The sequence below is a fragment of the Gymnoscopelus microlampas genome (assembly GCF_963454915.1).
Source record: "Gymnoscopelus microlampas genome assembly, chromosome: 13".
Lineage (NCBI taxonomy): Eukaryota > Metazoa > Chordata > Actinopteri > Myctophiformes > Myctophidae > Gymnoscopelus > Gymnoscopelus microlampas.
In genome coordinates, this window is record NC_139950.1 from 31,630,614 (window position 1) to 31,652,069 (window position 21,456).

General features: G+C 44.6%; 3 protein-coding genes across 3 annotated transcripts in view; 2 read left to right on the forward strand and 1 right to left on the reverse strand.

The window, feature by feature from the left end:
* LOC311059179 (uncharacterized protein) overlaps window positions 1-21,456 on the forward strand; it is a 431,271-nt gene that overhangs the window by 301,308 nt on the left and 108,507 nt on the right. The window lies entirely within an intron of this gene.
* Window positions 1-21,456, reverse strand: part of srbd1 (S1 RNA binding domain 1) — a 91,791-nt gene that overhangs the window by 52,758 nt on the left and 17,577 nt on the right. Inside the window, exons 10-14 of the mRNA XM_084076588.1 lie at window positions 18,275-18,378; window positions 17,790-17,897; window positions 16,527-16,684; window positions 8,967-9,066; window positions 8,082-8,189 (exon numbers count right to left, since the gene is read on the reverse strand). Of these exons, the coding sequence (XP_083932714.1) occupies window positions 8,082-8,189; window positions 8,967-9,066; window positions 16,527-16,684; window positions 17,790-17,897; window positions 18,275-18,378 (578 nt within the window). The remainder of the gene's footprint in view (window positions 1-8,081; window positions 8,190-8,966; window positions 9,067-16,526; window positions 16,685-17,789; window positions 17,898-18,274; window positions 18,379-21,456) is intronic.
* Window positions 10,584-12,611, forward strand: LOC311059015 (signal recognition particle subunit SRP72-like; the record flags this gene model as incomplete). Its single annotated transcript, XM_084076589.1, has 1 exon — window positions 10,584-12,611. One exon carries the CDS (start codon window positions 10,584-10,586, stop codon window positions 12,609-12,611), a length of 2,028 nt encoding a protein of 675 aa, XP_083932715.1.

The window sequence follows — 21,456 nt, forward strand, 5'->3', positions numbered from 1 at the left end:
ATGGTGGCCGATTTTGGTACTGCAGCTTACTACAGCTGGGGCGAGACACATGAACAAGCAAAAACGTAACCTCGAGTACATTCTGTACCAGATGGATATGCTATGTGTACATATATAGATATCTTTTGTTGATTTATATTTTGTATCTATTTTCTCCTTGCTCCCCCTGTGCACCCTAACCCCTCCCCTCAGCTCCCTAAAACCCACCCCTCTCTACCCTAACCCCCTCACCTCTTCTCTCTAAAAACCCACCCTCTGTTCCCTAAACCCCACCCCCCTGCATCATAAAACGCTCCCTTCTCCGCCTTAACCACACCCCCTTTCAGTCATCACTCACTCATGACTGACTCCCTCTCAGAGGAGATTGATTCACCACAGCGAGGTCACACCACAGAAGAAGTAGAAGCAAATGGGATGGAAATGAAATTTCAGCAGGCGTTAAGAATGAAAGATGAAAAGAGAGGAGTTGCTGCAGGCGAATTAAATAACGACAGAAACAAAGGCATCAAAAGAGGAGAGAGAGAGAGAGACTGTAGATGGATGGATGTCTTCATGCCAGAGATACTTAGAGAATCTAATTGGCAGAGCTGTCTGTCGAACATCTCTACCAGCTGTGTGCTGTCATTCAGCCTGCACGCACGCACACACGCACACACACACACACACACACACACACACACACACACACACACACACACACACACACACACACACACACACACACACACACACACACACACACACACACACACACACACACACACACACACACACACACACACACACACACACACACGTGTGCATGGTATGCAATCAGGCGCGCACACACACTCACACACAAACACACATGTACCGTATGAACGTATGCAGGCCACGCACACACACACACACACACACACACACACACACAGGATTGACTTTCTGCATGCATCTTCTTCACAAACGCAATCCACGGTGTGTGTGTGTGTGTGTGTGTGTGTGTGTGTGCGTCATCATGAACATAGCTCAAAGACCGTGCCCCCCAAAGCCGCATCTTCTGATATTACCTCAAACTTGGCTATTTCTTCTTGAATTTAGAAGTTATAAATTAATTGCAATGTATATATAGTAATAGTAACCTAATATTTGCCATGCAACACGATGTAGGCGATGATAGAAAAAAGGTTGTGCTTCGATGCAAACAGCCTGGCGTCATGAGAAGACACACCAGATGAGGGTGGTACTGACCACAGTAAAAAAACAAAAAAAAATCAAAACGTCTTTTCAAACTCTACTATACTTATGGGGACATTTGGCCGTCACAAGTATAGTAATACATGATGTGTACCTATACACACACACTGTCTCTCTGACCAGTGGTGGGGACAGTAAGGGCTGTCATATGTGCTTTGACAAAGCCTCCATGCTCTGCCAGTCAGTGCTAAGGCACACTGACACACAAGGTCAGCAATGCACTGCCAAACAGGCAGCAGTACGCACACACACACACACACAAACACAGATTCCAAGCCCAATTGAGTGAAAATTAACATATTTAAGCCACCGTTTATCTTGAACATGTAAAGTGGTAGCTGTGTATGACATTAGTAAGACAAAGTGAGTGTGTGTGTGTGTGTGTGTGTGTGTGTGTGTGTGTGTGTGTGTGTGTGTGTGTGTGTGTGTGACGCAGGGGACACCATGGCGTGATATGCATATCACAACAGAGTTGTCTCTGTAGACATTTGATGGAGCATACTGTTCGTGAAATTGTTAACATGTAATGTATCACCTTTAAAAAAAGTGCCATCGTTTCAGCCTACATACATGCTCACACGCACAAACATATATACACACACTTGAAATATGTATTTATGTCCACATGAATAGAAGTAAAAGAGCACCTTTTACAAAGGACACAAACACTGCCAGTGCAGTCAGACAATAAGAAACCAGCCAGTTACAAAGTGCCTAGATGACAGATCATTGTTACATACAGTATGACATGACATACAGCTAATTAATGTCAGACACAGCAGACATTATTCATGGATAAAGAAAACAACTCCTCCAATTTGAGCGGCTTCTTATAATAGCTGATACTGAGCAGTAACTCGCTAACTGCTTGATCCTCCTTTTGGAGAGGCCGGCCATTTGAAAGCCCCTCACAACCAACTTGTGCACATGCCCCCGACTACCAAATATAAAAACTAAAAGTTAACATTCATAGCCTAGCTGTGAGATGGTCTGCTCCAGCTGTTGATATTTTAGCACTTTGGTTAGGAAGGCTTTCTCTAAGCTGCAATCCAAAGTATAGCCGACCTCGCGAATGAACACCTCCCTATGCTTTTTATTGACAACAATATCAGGGGTGTTAGCTGTAATGTTCATCATTACATAGACTAAACATGCTTGGCTTCACTGTAGAATTCACACACACACACACACACACACACACACACACACACACACACACACACACACACATGCTGTATAACACACATGCTGTATAACATCCAATGGGACGCTAGAAAGCTGGAGCTTAACCATGGTCAAATTATGACACATTTCAACATGCATCACTGATATTTCATTCAACACAGATTACCAAAAAGGGGGAAACCCTTATTTAACCTGCAGAAAAAGTGGAAACCCATTTGAACTTATTTTACCTGCCACTGTACAAAAGTAGAGAATCATACTGGCCTAACATTTTTTCCACCATGCATTGTGTGTATGGTGCCAATGCGTTCTGATGTGCTTTTTGTCCCTGTGTACAGTACGTACAGTATGTGTCTCACAACAAGGTTTAGGTTCTTTTGGAATGCCGCCTGAACACACCTTGCCACTCTGCTCTGGCGCCTCTACCTCCAGGTAAACAGAGTGCGCGTGCATACATGCACACTCAAAAGGATATCTCCCTGTAGGAGAGGTCACACTCCCTACAAAGCAAGAGGGGTGACTCAGTGAATGAGTCAACTCAAAAGAGGGCTACAGAGACCACATGCTCGCTCACACACACATACACACACACACACGCACGCACACACGTGCACACACAGAGTCAGAGTTAAGGATGTCCCGCAGGCTGCCATGCCTGGCTGTCATTCTAGCTGAGCATCCAGGCAGAAGAAGAGAGGGAGACAGAAAAAAGGAGAGGAGGGGTGTGTTAGAGGCATTAATGTGGTAGGACGTGTGTGTGAGTGTGTGTGTGTGTGTGTGTGTGTGTGTGTGTGTGTGTGTGTGTGTGTGTGTGTGTGTGTGTGTGTGTGTGTGTGTGTGTGTGTGTGTGACATGATGAGGGCTCAGGGGGAGACAGAAAGCAGACGGTGCAAATGAGGCCGAAGTCTTTAATGAAGTACAACACTGTCGAAGGAGAGAAGAGAAGAAAACTAAGGGGAGGGAAGAGTTCTAACACTGTTCACGTTGCTGTCATGTGTGGTAATTTCAGCTAGTTGGAAAATCTCGAAGCTGGAAGACGAATTTCGGGGAATGCGTTTTCTCCACAATCACATATTGTGTATTTTGTTCTTACAACTTCACCTTGTTTCCACAAGAAGTATTCTTCAGCCTTTACAGCCGTGCATGCATCTGTGTAAAGGCATGCACATAGACAGCATGCATGTAACTTACAAACCATAGTCAAAATGTGTGAATGTTTTGGTCTAAACAAACCCAGAGAGTACAATGTAACCAACTGGACTAAATTAATACTAAGAATTGTACTATGTACTGTACACACACACACACACACACACACACACACACACACACACACACACACACACACACACACACACACACACACACACACACACACACACACACACACACACACACACACACACACACACACACACACACACACACACTAATAGAGAGAAAAACCCTCTGCCACATGGCTGCCATTAATGAGCTAACAAGAATTTGATTGGGATTCCACAGTGGTATTTTGAACGAAAAATAGCCATAGAATAAGTAAATGTTTCGTATCAATCCTTTAAAACCCCCAAGAAACAAAGAAATACAGACACACAATACAGACAAACAAATACAATGTAAAGAAAGTGTAAAGTGAAGATAGATCATTTCCTTAACACACCACCCACCCACATACAAGGAGCATGCTAATGGCAGGTGTAAAGTGGGCCAGCTAATACAGCGCTTCAGCAATTAGGTCAATCTATGACATTAGACACATAAAGAGTGAAGACCCCTGCCTCATTGTCATTATTGCCCTCATGGCGGTGGTGACGAGGACTTCCTGGCGGGAGCGGGTCGGGGTCAGCCGCAGGTCAGTCGGCAGGGGAGCAGGACCTCATGGGGTCATAGTCAGCAGCAGGAGTCAACAACTCCCCAGGCCATTTGTACCATTTGATCACAGTGTGAAGCTTGGTTAACGTTAGAACATGAATTGCCAATGTTCATTCAAAACATCTTAAAATAATATATTTATAAATAAAAAATCATTTTGTTTGTCATTTTTCCTTTCTTTTTGAAGTGACTGAGACTTGTCAAAACCAAATCAGTGACTAGCACCTTTTAAATTAGAACTAATATTTTAAAAAAACTATAGTAACTGATGCAATACTTACTAGTCTGGAAAAAAGTATGCTACAAGTGGCTAATGGTTAGCAGAGTGTTAGGGAATACGTAATAAAACAGCATGCCAGGAAGAAGCTTTTAGTTAACACAGCCCAGATGACACATATCTAGGACACATATCTACACACACATATCTGAGCCTGATGTGTAGAGTGATTCCACATCACAGACTCTTTAGGAGTAAAGGGTGTGAAACCCAGACATCACAGTAAAGGAAATGGGAAAGCCATAAAGAGATAAAGAGAGCCTACACCTTTAACAAAGATGTGCTCTTTCTGAAGTGTCACACGAGGTGGTTTTATGGACAATCTATAGTTCTATAGTTCACTTTAAACATGAAGCGGGCTATAGAACCTTTATCAGTTCCATACCTTTTTGCAACTGGTCTGCATTTCAGCAAAGTGAGCACAACACTAGCATACAGTGTGTCTGAGGGGACACATGAGGAAGAATGGGAAGTGCAGCGGGAGGAAAGGAGGGAAGGAAAGAAGATATATAGACTTCCTAACATGGACAACTGGAACTCCAAATTGATGCATTGAAGTTCTCTAATGGATAATGAGGATAGCCCACAGCTACACAGGGACAGAATTTTTTTTTTTTCACGCTGGCAGCCATGTTATAAAAGGAAATAATACACTTGTTAGGCTGTGTTATATCGTATTATGTCAATGCCAAACGCATGCAATACTCACAAAGGTACACAAAAACAAAAATTGTGGAAGCAGTAAAGCACACGTCAACATTATACGTGCTGGACAGATAGAAGACCACACACTAGAAAATGCTCCCATATCGATTAATGTATTACCACAATGTGACAGTTTTACCATGAGCTCTTCATCACACAAACACGCAGACAGTACATACTGTACAGACATGTGTGAGTCTAAATCCAGCAACCATACAACAGCTAGAATCAAGACAATCAAGCGAGTTCTGACAATTTGTTTTTCTTATAATAAAATGTCCATGGCCTCTTCCATCCCTATGGAAGAAGAGGAAGCCCGCACAGGTCATTCTTGTTATGAAAGAGTACAGTAGGTGAAGGGGCACAGTTCCTGCCCTTGGTGGTGGCACAACTTCTCTGCGGTGCTTCTAGCTTGGCCGAGCGCGCCTCAGACGAACACAATTGGCCGCGTTCACGGGTGGGAAGCCGACAGGGGAGAACATTCTCTGTCGCTGCACTAGTGACTTCTGGAACTGGGAGGGATAGCATGTTCCTCCACACTCGTTACAACCTCCTAGTGAAAGTGCTCACTGTCAGATGAAAAGAAGCAGCTGGCACTCAATGACACTCAATGTGTACCAGAGGAGATGTGCGGTTGTCTGCACCCTTCCCAGACCAAATAGTAGGGGTTAGCAGTGACAGGCACTATACAAAAAATAGTGGCAATTGGCAATGACTAAACGAAAAAAATTTTTTTTAAAAATTATAAAAATAAGCCGTTGATTTAAAAAAGAAAAAGGGCTTGGTGAATACGGTCGCCATTAATGGTTGACGCAGGACAGTCGACTATGCAGCGCCACATCAAATACGAGGCCAAACATTCTTACTAGTCACATTACTAAAAGCAAAGCCATTAGCCTCGCCGCAGGAATGAAAGCCAAGGCAGACATTGCATCAAGATGTGGAATTCTGGCACTAGCTTAAGTGCTGGAGTCTGCTTAGAGGGAAGCAGGGGGTCTGTCGTCAAAATAATCAAGTGGAAGTTAACTTAATAAACGCCTGAGAGTCCTCGCTTTGACTGCTTCTGTTCTTGGAAACAGAGACAGAGTGTTGAAGGGGGGACCTGGGCTATTGCACAAAAGCAGTGACCTCTTAGGCATTGCTGTGTCTATGTGTGGTGTGTGTGTGTGTGTGTGTGTGTGTGTGTGTGTGTGTGTGTGTGTGTGTGTGTGTGTGTGTGTGTGTGTGTGTGTGTGTGTGTGTGTGTGTGTGTGTGTGTGTGTGTGTGTGTGTGTGTGTGTGTGTGTGTGTGTGTCTCTCTGTCTGTCTCAGGAGGTAGAGGGGCCATCTTGGAATCCGAAGGTTCCAGGTTCAACCCTTGGCCCCTCCTGGCTATAGCGTCGAAGTGTCCTTGAGCAAGATATTGAACCCCTAACTGCTCCTGATGAGCAGGTTGGTGCCTTGCATGGTTTCCTCTGCCATCGGTGTGTGAATGTGTGTGTGAAAGGGTGAATGTGAAATACATTGTAAAGCACTTTGGAGAAAAGTGCTACTGTATATAAATTCAGTACATTTACCATTTTGTGTGTGTGTGTGTGTGTGTGTGTGTGTGTGTGTGTGTGTGTGTGTGTGTGTGTGTGTGTGTGTGTGTGTGTGTGTGTGTGTGTGTGTGTGTGTGTGTGTGTGTGTGTGTGTTGGTGGTGGTGCTGCTGTGAGTGAGCATGTCTGTGCATGTGTTTAAAGTGTGCGAGTGCATGTGAATGGTGACTGTGTATGTATGTGGTGACTGCATGTGTGAGTTGGTGCATTGCGGTGAATGTGGTGTTTGTAATAAATCCATTCACTCAGCAGCTGAAATAGATGTCTGTTGGCTTTGATACAACTGGATCTGGTAAAAGTGAAGTGGAGCGACGCTATCAGACTTCAGTGGATCTCACATATTACACTTATACACATACACACACGTCAGAATGGCTCTGGGCTGTGGTCCCAAACTAAACCTCAAGTCAACAAACACACATGGAAGTGAGTAGAGACACAGGGAGAACCTTGTTATTATTATGCTTGGACCCAGATTCTGGTCTGTCATTGTCTTGTGTTGCATTGTGTTGTGCTGCTTTGTGTCGTGTTGTGCTGTGTGCTCTGCACCCACAAGATCCAGATGGCTTTTATAGATGCAACTCGCTGGAGGGACACATTCCTGTTCGCAGCCATGTCTCTCTCTCTCTCTCTCTCTTTCTCTCTCAGTCTCCTTCTTCATTTCTCTCTCTTGCTCTCTTTGAACCCTATCTTTACTTATTCTCTCCTCTGTTCTACCGATCTACTATGGGCAATTAACCAAAAATATATCAAAACCGAAAAGGAGCGAGAGAAAACACAAGAGTAGAAACCAGTATCGCTGCATTATGGCAACGCCAGCAGCACCTGCCATGTTTTTAGACAACTCCCTTCCGCACCCGGGAATCCCAGCGGCATTACCATTTCACTCACAAAGGTAGTTTGTTTCCTTTTATGTAGCACCTTTTATCCAAAGCATTTAACAATAATGTGTTGTTATATTCACCCATTCACACAGACATTCACACGCCACACGGCAGAGGCAACCATGGATGTTCAGTATCTTGCTCAAGGGCACTTGAGCAAGATAGGGATCAAACCGGAAACCTTTCGGTTCCTAAACAGGTAAATGGAATAGATAAATGCTGATAAATATGTCAACTGAAGATATGTTTTGTACATTATCATGTTAAAATGGAATGGGAAACACATCTCTGTAAATATACTGTATACAGCAGCTTAAACACTTAAGCCCTATCCCATTGTGTCTTACCAGTACGAAACGTCCAAGGGGTGGAAGTGGCGCTTGCTGATGAGGTCAGCGAATAAAGACTCCGTCTCGCGGCATGCCGTCCCGTTGCCAATGACCACCTTGCTACAGCTGGAGATGGGAGGAGAGCAGGGGTCATCAATGTGTCCGTACATTATACACATTATAATGTTCTTATTTTGATCATAAGACCTAATTACTGAATGTCAGTCTCCAGGTTTTCTTCAGAATATGTGTGACACAGATTTACTATGATACTATGGCACATTAGGAGTCAACGAGGACAATGGTTCTCTAACTGTTTATTTTCAAGGACCCCCAAATTCTCAAGAGACCTGTAAAGGTCATTTAAGGCTATAGCTTTTATGTGTTTCTGGTAATATTATTGTCTGCTCATTTGTATGTCCATGGCAAAAATATAATTTTGACAAAAATGTCCACCACAAGCCAGCATGGCGATGACCTCTGGGGGAGAGGATGAAGTGACACACAGGAAGACAGAGGCAGAAAGTGCCACTGAGTGGGGTTTTCCCCGTGCGAGTGGGGTTTCCCCCTTGTTTATGGGGTTTTTCCCCTTGTGTCTGTAGTAGAGAGCATTTAGCTCCTATACAGTATATCAATGAAGTAGGGGGTAGGGACCCTGATGAGATTGAAAAAGTCAACAATAGAATGTCAACTGCACATTCTCTGTGTTAATTTAACTCCAAAAGTGTACAAATGGAACGAGTCCTTTTGGTTGCATTTATTGTTGTACAGTCTCAGAGTTGAATTAACACTATGGATTTTTTTGTGTACCTGATTTCTCATGCATCGCATTCAAAATGGTCAGTAAATATACTGCAAATGCATAAAGTATGAATAATACGCCTCACCCATGAATTGCAGTACCTGTATTTGATCATGAGGTGGCGCAGTTTGTCTGCCACACTTTGCTCGCCTGGTCTGTGCATTGAGTTCAGGTAGACTACATCTGTTTCAAGAATCTGACCTGAGAGACAGGGAAAGACAGGGACAGAAAGACATGGAAATAATGAGAAAGAGAGTGGAGGACAATGAGAGGACATATAGGTAAAAAAAGAAAGAACGACAATGAAAGAGAGAAAGACGGAGCGATAATGAGAGAGAGCTAACGAGAAAAAGTGCTACTCGGTGCACAGGTCTCCATCAGGTCAGGTAGGTTATTGTGGGGCAGCAATGTTTGGAATTCAGTCATTATAGAGGTGAGTGGAATCTGTAAAAGCTGAGGGATTAATGTTGATGAAGTTATTGCAAACTTTAGATCTTAGACAATCAGGATGGAATATGAATCAGACAGATCAGACAGATCCGTCTTGATCACATGACTATAGAGATGATGTGTATGGATTTGCGTGATGTTTGGACAAAATCTGTAGGAGTAATGTGTTTAGCAAAAATCGTCCTCCTGGTAGCGCTATAACAGGACAATGAGAAAAGGGCACCTAGTGGGAATATGCGTGCAAAGTTTCACGGCAATCAACGCTGCGTTCATGATTTGAGGCATTTTGTTCAAAACGAGCCACTCAGTTTTTCCTTGGCCTCTAGGGAGCGTGCGTGAAAAGTTTCATGTCAACCGGTCCAGTTATACTGTAGGTAAAAAGCATCACCAGGAGGCTGATTTGAAAAAGTCTGTCCTTCTGTCAGTGAACAACTAATCTCCGGCACCGTTGGACCGATCGGCGTGGACTGTACACGCACACTCCCTGGAAGCCAGGTCACATTGGCCTGTTATAGCGCCACCAGCAGGCAGATTTTAGCAAAACACATTTTTGGCTATTACTCCTACGGACTTTGTCCAAACATCACGCAAATCGATAGACATTATCTCAATAGTCATGTGATACAGATATATCTCTGTCCCTTTTATGCCCATATATGGAGATCCCTGATGTGATCAGTATATGCCAGCAAGTAGCAAGCAAGCCCACTCGCACACAGCCTGTTTTTGTTTGCATGGAAACAAAGGAAAACAAATAGCCTCTGATGAATGGTGTGTGTACATATTCAATCTAACAGTTAAAAAGGCTTTCCCGACATCCAGGTTTGAAGGTTTCCATGGCTACTCAAAATGTAATTGAGTGTGTCAAAGTGTGTCCATATTTGGGCATTACTGAACTCCAGATATGGAGCGTATAGCTGGCTGACACATCTAAGTGCGACCTCCATATATGGAGCTGGCTGACAAATCTACTGTAAGTGCGACCTCCATATATGGAGCTGGCTGACACATGAAAGTCTGACCTCCTTATATGGAGCTGGCTGACACATGTAAGTGCGACCTCCATATATGGAGCTGGCTGACAAATCTAAGTGCGACCTCCATATATGGAGCTGGCTGACAAATCTAAGTCTGACCTCCATATATGGAGCTGGCTGACACAGTCTGACATAATTGTGATGTCATTCCCATTCCGGTCTCATTACAGATTAATCAGTTCGACTCGACTCGACTCAGTGTTGTAAAAACACACAGTGAAACAGTGAAACATGACTAATGCAGGAAGCTCTGTGGCTCCACTGTGGACCGAAGTGAACCGCTGTGGACTGACGGGAGACTACACCCGGGCCATAAACTATATCAACACGATTCTGGACGAGGTCCAGGATGATGTGACAGCCCTTCATTGTAAGACTGTGTGTCTTATCCAAAATGGAAACTTCAGAGAGGCAATGGATGTCATAAACTCCCATTCGGAGGTCTTTGCCAGTGACGCCGTTGTTTTCGAGAAAAGTTACTGTGAGTACCGGCTGAACAGAGTGGACAGTGCCCTGAAGACCATTGAAGGTGCTTCTGAGCAGACTGACAAGTTGAAGGAGCTCTATGGCCAAGTTCTTTACAGACTGGAGCGCTATGAGGAATGCAAGGCTGTGTACACGGACCTGATCAGGAACTCCCTGGATAAATACGAGGAAAAGAGGAAGACCAACCTGGCTGCTGTAGTCGCTGCTCTGAGTCAGTGGGAGGAGAAAGAAGCCTCGCTGGACGATCTTGGCATGCCTGAAACAACATATGAGCTTTGCTACAACGCTGCCTGCACCCTTATTGGTCAAGGTCAGCTTACAGAGGCCCTCAATAAACTCCGGCAAGCAGAAGAGCTTCGTAGAGCTTCCTTGAGTGAAGATTCCGATGTGACTGAGGCGAACATGGAGTCCAAGCTGGCTGTCATCCACTCACAGATGGCCTACATCATGCAGCTACAAGGCCGGCCAGAGGCGGCTCTGCAGCTCTACAACCAGGTCATCAAGCTCAAGCCGTTGGACGTGGGGCTGCTTGCCGTGACTGCCAACAACATTGTTACAATAAACAAGGACCAAAACGTGTTTGATTCGAAGAAGAAGGTGAAGCTGACAAACGCTGACGGTGTGGAGTACAAGCTGACCAGGAAGCAGCTGCAGGCTATAGACTTCAACAAAGCTCTCCTGGCCATGTACAGCAACCAGGATGAACAGTGCAGGAAGCTGGCATCTAGCCTCCAGACGCAGAACCCAGGTCACCCCCGACCGGTGCTGATCCAGGCGGCCCAACTGTGTAGGCAGAAACAGCACAGCGAGGCCATGGAGCTGCTACAGCAATTCTCCCATCAACATCCAGACACTGCAGCCAGCATTAAACTGACAATGGCACAGCTCTACTTGATCCAAGGTCATGTTTCGAAAGCATGTGACGTCCTGCGGTCAATTGAAGATTTCAAGCACAAAGCAGGAATGGTTTCAGCCCTGGTGACGTTGTACGCCCACGAAGAAGACATTGACAGCGCCGTAGATGTCTTCAGCCAAGCTCTTCAGTACTACCAAGCCGAGCAGCCCGGATCCCCATCACACCTGGCAATAGTACGGGAAGCCGCCAATTTCAAGCTGAAGTACGGACGGAAGAAAGAGGCTATCTGTGATTTGGAGCTGCTTTGGAAACAAAACACCAGCGACGTGCACACGTTGGCCCAGCTCATCCTGGCCTATTCCTTGGTGGACACAGAAAAAGCCAAGTCCCTGAGCGAGCACCTCCCATCCCCGGACGCCATGGCTTTCAACGTGGACGTGGACGAGCTGGAGAAGTCGCACGGCGGTGCAAACTACGTCAGGAAGAAGACCGCTAAAGTCACGGGAGAAACTTCGCAAGAGCAGCAAGGCCAAGGCACTATCAAAAAGACGAGGAAGAAGAAAAAGAAAGGCAAGTTGCCCAAGAACTTTGACCCCACATTGAGCCCTGACCCAGAGAGATGGCTGCCCCTGAGGGAGCGCTCCTACTACCGGGGCAAGAAGAAGGGCAAGAAGCTGGAGGAGGCGGTGGGCCGAGGAACGCAGGGAGCATCGGCAGCAGAGTGTGACAAGCTGGATGTCAGTAAGACGGCTAGCAGCCCCCCAACGTCTCCAAGACCAGGCTCTGCGTCCGGCTCTGCTCCAACCAGTACTGGGGTCTCTCCCCGCCAGCAAAAACCTACAGCCTCCTCAGGGGCTTCCCGAAACAAGAAGGTCCCCCAAAAGAAGAAAAAAGGAGGGGGGAAAGGAGGCTGGTGAGCAGCACAAACAAGGCCAGAGTAAAGTGGGGAGGGGTAGAATAAAACTGATAGTGTGATTCATTGAGAGAGAGACACTCGCCTAGACTTCTGTTAACAAATAATATATAATATTCAATAATTGGTTTGGATATAGAATATGTTTTGGCGTGCTCAGAGAATAATAATATTGTCGCTGTCAGGCAGAAACCTTGTATCTTCACAACTTTTTTATGTTTTTTCATAAATTAATGCCTTACTTCACCATTCAAGAATTACACACAAAAGTAGTGAAAATAGCAGATCTAAAAGCTCAAAACGCGTTTTGTGCTTATAGATCTGCTATTTTTGCTACTTAAATCTGAATCCTGAAAAGTAACAGTTTTATACGTATGGGGTTTCCACCCGACAGCAACAATATGTGGAAGTTAATGGTTGCCATCGGGCGACCGATAGTTACAAACACTACTGTATAGTTCCAGCGTTGAAGCCCATTCAATCAGTGTTTATGAAGCATCCTTCCATAAATTCACAAGTTCTCTGCATCTGTCACCCGCGTATCTTGAGAACCGTCCGACGGATCAACTTCAAACTTCCGACCGATATGTCCATATATGGATCTATAGATCCGTACTATGACGCCATATACAGTGATCTCCATATTTTCAATTCAATTCAATTTTATTAAAGTGTCAAATCACAACAAGTTGTCTCAAGACACTTTACATGTAGAGAAAAGAGAATATAAGGGAGAATATAAGGGCATAAAAGGGACACAGACAGACAGATACTATGAGTACTCTGACAGTACGTACCGTAAGCACAACGGTTATTACATATATGGATGGGACATGCATCCCCAGACTTGCATCGTACCCTAGTACTTGATAATGAACCTCTTTCGGTGGGTCTAATCAGCCTGTGTGTGCCCAGGAAGGCAACTATAAATAACTAATACAAAATTGTGATTTATGCATCCTTAGCTTTTTTTAAAAGGCAACTGATTAACCATCATTAGAGGCAAGGGGTTTCACAGTATTTCAAGATTTGAAAATAATAATTAAATACAATTCAAAGAATAAAACAGCACAGTCTTGTGTGAGTTTCAGGGGCTTTACCCTGCCCTGCAACCTCTTGACTGTTGTTTTTAAAGCTGCAATCCAGAACTTATTTTAATGTTAAAATGTTTTAATCAATGTTGTTTTTGTAGCCGTTTAAAAACAGAAAATACCCTTTTGTTATATCTAGAAATAATAATACAATGACTAGAAAAAGTGCTCCTCGGAGCACAGGTCTCTGTCATGTTCAAAATTCACCAGGATGGAATATGACAGATCCGTTTTGATCACATGACTAGAGAGATAATGTGTAGTGATTTGCGTGATGTTTGGACAAAACATTTTCTTTGCAAAAATCGGCCTCCTGGTGGCGCTATAACAGTAAGTAGGTCGAGAGGCTTATTGTTGGTATCAGCCGATAATGCGGGAGTCTATCCCTGTTACAATGCGCTAGACCCCTGGGAAATGGATTGCTGAGGTGGAGCGCCACACCTACCATCAGCTCCCAGTACTTACCGCACGACTTGCCACACCCAAGCCATGCTATTCATACGCTGAGTTGGCGGTGTCCGGGATCGAACCCATGACCCTGTGGTCCAAAGGCTAGAGCTCTATCGACTGAGCTACTTGGACACAAACAATAAATGAAAAAATCGGGGCAGAGGTTCTGCTCTGGCATCCAGGGAGTGTGTGTGCACAGTTTCGCAACGATCGGACGGACACACACAGACGGACAGACAGGGTGCAAAACATCTCTGTCTGGCGGAGACAATAAGGAACAATACAAAGGTCACTTAATGCTGACACAGAGAGAAAGAAAACAATGAAATAATGATAATAGTGTGTTCTCAGCTTGTTTTAATCAGCTCATTGTGTATCTCTAAATAAAAAAAGCACCAAGGTCTTAAGAGAGAAGAGACATTATGAGATACCATTTCATCTCTCCTGCTTTGACACCCGCCACAGTAAAAACAGACCCTGACTTCCTGTCCTACCCAGAGATGTGACTGGACAGCTCTGACAGGACGTCATGTGACCGGGCACCATCAGACCTGTTACCGACAAGCTGGGCCTGGTATGGTGTGTGTACACGGGGGGGCCAGACAATCAGCTGCCCAGAGGGAGGGACCAACCCCTACGCTGTGGGTAACCACACCCACTGAGAGCATGCACACACACACAACACACACATGCACACACACGCAGAGGCCACCCGCTGAGGCCGTGTCAACTGGCATCCTGTCTCTACAGCCTTTGGCGATTCAGTATGTATACACACACACACACACACACACACACACACACACACACACACACACACACACACACACACACACACACACACACACACACACACACACACACACACACACACACACACACACACACACACACACACACACACACACACACACACATATATGGGCATGCATGAATGCACACAGCACATACTGTATACTGTACCTATACACTTAAATTTCAGGCTTATCGCAACTAAATGATACATATTGCACTACTGAAATGTGTTGGTATCATTAGTAGTGTAGTAAATGGTAAATGGTGCATTTATATAGCGCCTTTCTCCTAAGCGTTTTTCAATGTGCATTACATCCACCCATTCACACACACACACACACACACACACACACACACACACACACACACACATACATTCACACACACCGCTGACAGAGGAAACCATGCAAGGCACCAACCTGATCATCGGGAACAGTTCAGTGTCTTGCCCAAAAACCCTTCAACACGAAGGCATGAGGAGCCATGGATCAAACCAGGAACCTTTGTTTACTAAGATCCAACTAACGTGGTGGTAAAAAACATTTAAAACAAGGCAGGCGCACCATCAGAAGCGGTCTTGACTCCCGTGGGGGGGGCCATGTCTGAGCGAGGCACTGGCCAAGCGAGTGTATGTGCCGAGCGATGCGATGTCCGCGTCTGCCGACCACGTCAACATGCGACATGCGTCACGTCAAACATCTGACACTTAGTCAGTTGTTGCCCAACTCATCATCATATATAAAAACTGGGTGTGAGAATGCATTGATTCCAAGATTCCACTCCTGAATCACTGATGCCCCCCCTCCTGTAGCGCAGGATCTGACTAATATGTAATCAATTCCAATAGTGAATTTCACATTCAAGCTAAGAGTGTCTACCCTCCCCACTCAATGTTGCCTGGAATATGGATGTGCATACTACATAATAATACATAAAATGTATATAGCACTTATCTAAATACTCAAAGTTGCTTCAGAAAACAAAACAAATAAAAACAACTTAATTAGAAGGGAAAAAAACTAGTAAAAAAAGGGTATAAAACTAAGCAAAACAATAATGGGGGATTTGAATTAGGTAGGGAATGCGAGTCTGAAAAGGTGGGTTTTGAGTGTGGTTATAACGTGGCGAGGATGGGGGCAGCTTTGATGTGAGCTGGGAGTGGGTTCCATAGGGAGGGGGCGGCAACTGAGAAAGCCCTGTCACCCCAGGTATGTTTCTTTGTCTTGGGGATGTCCAGGAGGTTGGCATCACCAGACCTGAGGGAGTGGGAGGGGGCGTGGCGTTGGAGGAGGTCAGAGAGGTAGCAAGGAGCCTGGTTGTTGAGGGCCTTGTAGGTAGTGATCAGTATCTTGAAATCTATTCTTTGTTTGACTGGGATACAGTGAAGGTCATGGAGGACTGGTGTGATGTGATCACTGGATCGGGTTCTGGTGAGCACACAGCTTCAAGTGTAAGTATCAAATAATAGTGTGTGTGTGTGTGTGTGTGTGTGTGTGTGTGTGTGTGTGTGTGTGTGTGTGTGTGTGTGTGTGTGTGTGTGTGTGTGTGTGTGTGTGTGTGTGTGTGTGTGTGTGTGTCCTCACTAGTGGGGGAGAGTATGGCCAGCTTGCAGCCATGTCTGAAGCCCGGGTCCACCCCCATGATGACACAGCCACGCACTGGACACACCAGTAACCTCTGACGGAGATTCCTCACAAACATCGCTATGGACTCCTTCTCTGCTGCTGCCGTCAGCTTAGACCTGGGAGGGAGGGGAGAGAGAGAGAGAGAGAGAGAGAGAGAGAGAAAGAGAAAGAGAAAGAGAAAGAGAGAGAGAGAGAGAGAGAGAGAGAGAGAGAGAGAGAGAGAAAATTAATATTTACAGACTGTAATTGAAGGTGACATTCACACATGCTTTGTTTTGTTTTTTATCGTTTCATTAACAGTTTTGGTGTTTTCATTGTCTCCGCCAGGCCAAAAGGCATGACCAAGCCTATGTTTTGCACCCTGCCCGTCCATCCGTCCGTCCGTCCGTCCGTCCGTGTGTCTGTCTGTGAACAGCTAATCCCCGGCACTGTTGGCCCGATTGCAGCGAAACTGTGCACACACTCCCTGGATGCCAGAGCAGAACCTCTGCCCTGAATTTTTCACATGGGCCACCAGGAGGCCGATCTTTGCAAAACACAGTTTTTGAAAGTACTCCTACAGATGTAATAAAAACATCACGCAAATCGGTACACAGTATCTCTGATATTGCTCCTTCAGATTTTATCCAAATCGGTACAAATGATCTCTATAGTCATGTGATCAAGACGGATTTGTTTGATTTTTCTTATTCCATCCTGATTGGCTAAGATTGACATCTAAAGTTTGCAGGAGTGGCCCGTTTTGAACAAAATGCCTCAAATCATGAACGCAGCGTCCGATCGCGGTAAAACTTTGCACGCACATTCGCACTACGTTGAGGAACAAATGCTACTCTTTTGACATTGCCCTATTATAGCTCCACCAGGATGCAGATTTTTACAAAACACATTTCTTGATATTACTCCTACAGATTTTGTCCAAACTTCACACAAAACGGTGCATGTTATCTCTATAGTCATGTGATCAAGATTGATCTGTCCGATTCTTCATATTCCATCAACATTGCTGGCCCACAATAACCAACCTGACCTGGCAGAGACCTGTGCTCCGAGGTGTGTGCATTATGTGTGCAAACTAATAATTCACTAAACAGCAATTATATGTAAACCAGCACACACACACACACACACACACACACACACACACACACACACACACACACACACACACACACACACACACACACACACACACACACACACACACACACACACACACACCTGTAGCTCCTGGTGAGTAGAGGTAGAATCAGTCTTTTGTAAGAGTCCTCCACTGCATTTTCAATCATTTTATTCTGTTCCTCTCTGGCAAAGGTCTTTGTTCTCCACCTACAATAGAATAGAATAAAAACTATAGCATTTGTATAACCACACTGCCACAAAAGGACCAGTGATATGATTTATGAAACCACAGCTGTTATGTCACGTTGTAACTATGGCATTGAGTCACCACATTCAGTACAGTTAATTATCCAGGGAGCATGAAGGTGCACAGCAAATTCCATGGAAATAGATTGCACTACTAACGATCGAACAACACACATTCAACAGATTATTCAACCTTTGTGATTGTATATGATTCCGTTTCTACCTCTAATCAGATGAACATACAATAGTGTGTGTGTGTGTGTGTGTGTGTGTGTGTGTGTGTGTGTGTGTGTGTGTGTGTGTGTGTGTGTGTGTGTGTGTGTGTGTGTGTCTCTGACCTGTTGCTGATGCACCACCTGATGAAGTCAGTCCTCACCCTGTCTGGAATGTTCACCTTGACTGTCAGGATCTTTAGACTCTCACCTCGGTTAATAGCCAGGGTCTGCACACACACACACACACACACACACACACACACACACACACACACACACACACACACACACACACACACACACACACACACACACACACACACACACACAAGTCCTATTTACTCATCTGTACTTCGTCACACAAATGAATAGCGAAGATAGCTGATCTACAAGCTATTCTTTTCACTTCCTTTTTACATTTGTGAATTTGTTTTAAAGGTTTTGCCTATGACGTGCCCAAAATAGGGCTGCCAGCAGGTTGAAAGTGGTTAATGCAATATACACTTACCCCCACTCCTGTAAATGCATAAACTCTTTCTGCACAAGTATTACGTTAAGCTGCATATCTTTCATAGTGATTATGTTGGTGTCATCAAATAACCCATGATTCAGTGTTTGCTGACCAGCCTATATCATATTACCGTCATTGTAACTTTTTAACACTATACAGTACACTGCATCTGATTCTGAACAGCTTCATACTGTGTACATACTAGTACATACTGTACATACATATATCTCCATTCAAACACTGTACGCACAACTGCCTCCACAGACAAACACAGAATCCCATCTCTACACACACACTTAAGTAATTTTGCCGAGGCCTATATCCCGTGGCCAGGCCTGCTGTTGTGATGCGCCTGTCCCCCTTAGAGGAGCTGCTGCTTGCTGTTCAGAAAAACAGTACTAAGTGTCTGACCTTTTCAGTGGGGAACCTTTAGCCCGCCACAGAACAGGGTCAAGAAACAAGACGTCAATCTGGAGCCCAAGCGGAAGAACAGAGCTGACAAATGCCACCACCGTGCCACCGCCACCGCAAGGCCTGCCCCTCCCCAGCACGCACATACACATCATGCCACAACCACTACCACTCATCAACTACCAGCATCAATGCGCTGCAACCATATGCGTGTACAACACACACACCCTATTCACTCAATGAAAGCAAGGCTAATGGCATCGCAGGGGTAAGCATTAATGCAGCTCAGAATTTCAGCTGAAATTTTGATTTCTCTTCTCTCGGCATGTCCCCGCCTCGGGCGGCCACATTTGATGGAGAGGAGATTTCTCCTATGATCTTCATCAAAAGGAGCTGAAGTCTCTTTTACTCCCGTACCGTTGGAGGGAGGAGGAAAAGATTTCTGTCAAATGAAAGGAGTGAATTTCCATTTGCTGAATGTAATGTATGGAGAAGGCCTACAGGAAAAGTGGAGAAAAATAATGAACAATTCTTTTATGTATGGTGGAGAGGTAGAACGCAGTAGGATATGGATAAGGGATGTAGGTTGTTGAATGGATGTGAATGCACAACGTAGCCTAATATTTATACAGGAATGGCTGATGGAACTAACCTGCAAGCAGTTAGTTTGGTGCTCATTAATCACTAGCCACTTTCAGTCTGGCATCCCTATTTTGGGCATGTCATAATTTAGATTTTAGAATTTAGATTAAATTGAGACATTAAGCATTGTAAGCTTGTAGACCAGCCATTATTGAAAATAGGGCTTAAGTGGTTATGGTTATACTGCAAGTAGATAAAGTAGGAAGGTTTGCGCTCTAGACTCAAAGCTTACCAATATATTTTTGCATCCAAAGAGCTTTAACGTCTGTGTCAGTGTGCAAGCCTTTTCTGTTCTTTGTATACTGTAAGTAGTGAAGCCGTTTCATGTTTTCCTTTCCATTAACATCAATTTTTCAGGGGACAAATTCTAGCAGTAGTGTCTGAGCACTGAGCAGTATCTTTATGTATCATATCCCCTAGAGCAAAAATGGGTTTTCACTCATAATAATAATAGATGTTCAAAAAGTTACTGCAGAAATGGGTTGTTTGTCAGTCATTATCTACACATTTTGGGGCCTCGCGGAGCCCCTTGTAGCGGTCATGCCAATGACCTGTCCAGTTGTCACTGATTTCAATGTCCTTGAGGATTGGAAATAGTTTTTGCACTTTGTCCAGCAAAATATCTTAAGAGCTTTTTTTTTTAACATCTTCATATGAGGTAATCTGTCAAACAGACTGTGGCTTTTCTAGAATGTTAAAAAGAAGAGACAGTTCAACTCTTCAAACCGCAGGTCTATTGTGACACTGAAAGTCACACTCAAGGACAGTCAATGAAAGAACTTCATTTTGTATTTACAAGAAGTTTAGAGGCCGAGGGGCACGGGAAACACTTTGATAGAATGTAGATGAGGCAATTTTATAAACAACCAGGAAAAAACTCTTAACCACTTACGCCCTATTTTATACTTCTGCGATTACATCATTTTGATATTTTTATGTTGAAATATTGTTGAAAAACAATGACATGCCTAAATTATGGACGCCAGGGTTAACGTGGTTAAACGTGCCATTTCATCCATAATGATTTTGTCCCATTCATTAACCCCCATCCCCATCTACAAGCAGAATTACCCACTTCTGTTGGCTCTATGTCACACATTCCCAGGCAGCACAGATGGTCCTTTCTGCTAACATGACTGCGCAACCCAGCGCAACACATTCAATATATGTTTTGCTTTCTTAAATCCCGCTGTAATTTAAACCCTCTATTGGTGGGTTGCCAAACCTCATCCCTGCTGCAGGCAAAGCTATACCCATCACCAAGCAAAAATACTCAGCAATGTGTTTGCCTTAACCAACAGCTTTTCATTTTGTGTTCCTTTGTGGCCAGCCACTGTCCTTCACGGCATACTGTGTAAAATCAATGCCAAGTGTGTCTGTATGTCTCTCACTTTCTGCCCGCTTGGGCCAGTGTTGAGGGACAGAGGATGATCTGAAAGGAAGAGGGACCGAGAGGGAGGGAGGTAGAAGGGTGCGTGTGTGTGTGTGTGTGTGTGTGTGTGTGTGTGTGTGTGTGTGTGTGTGTGTGTGTGTGTACGCTTAGATGGGTCACAGGAGTGACAGGTGGTTTAGCCCTGGCCAAAGCCTGACGAGAGCAGACAAGTCTGTCTGTCCTTCCAGCCCAGCGTCCCGCCATCTGCCCCCAAGTGAGGGCAGCAGGCCTCCCTCTGTCCGTCTCTTTCCCTCTCTCTCGCTTTCTTTAAAGAGATCCTGTCATTGACACATCTATCCATCTGACATA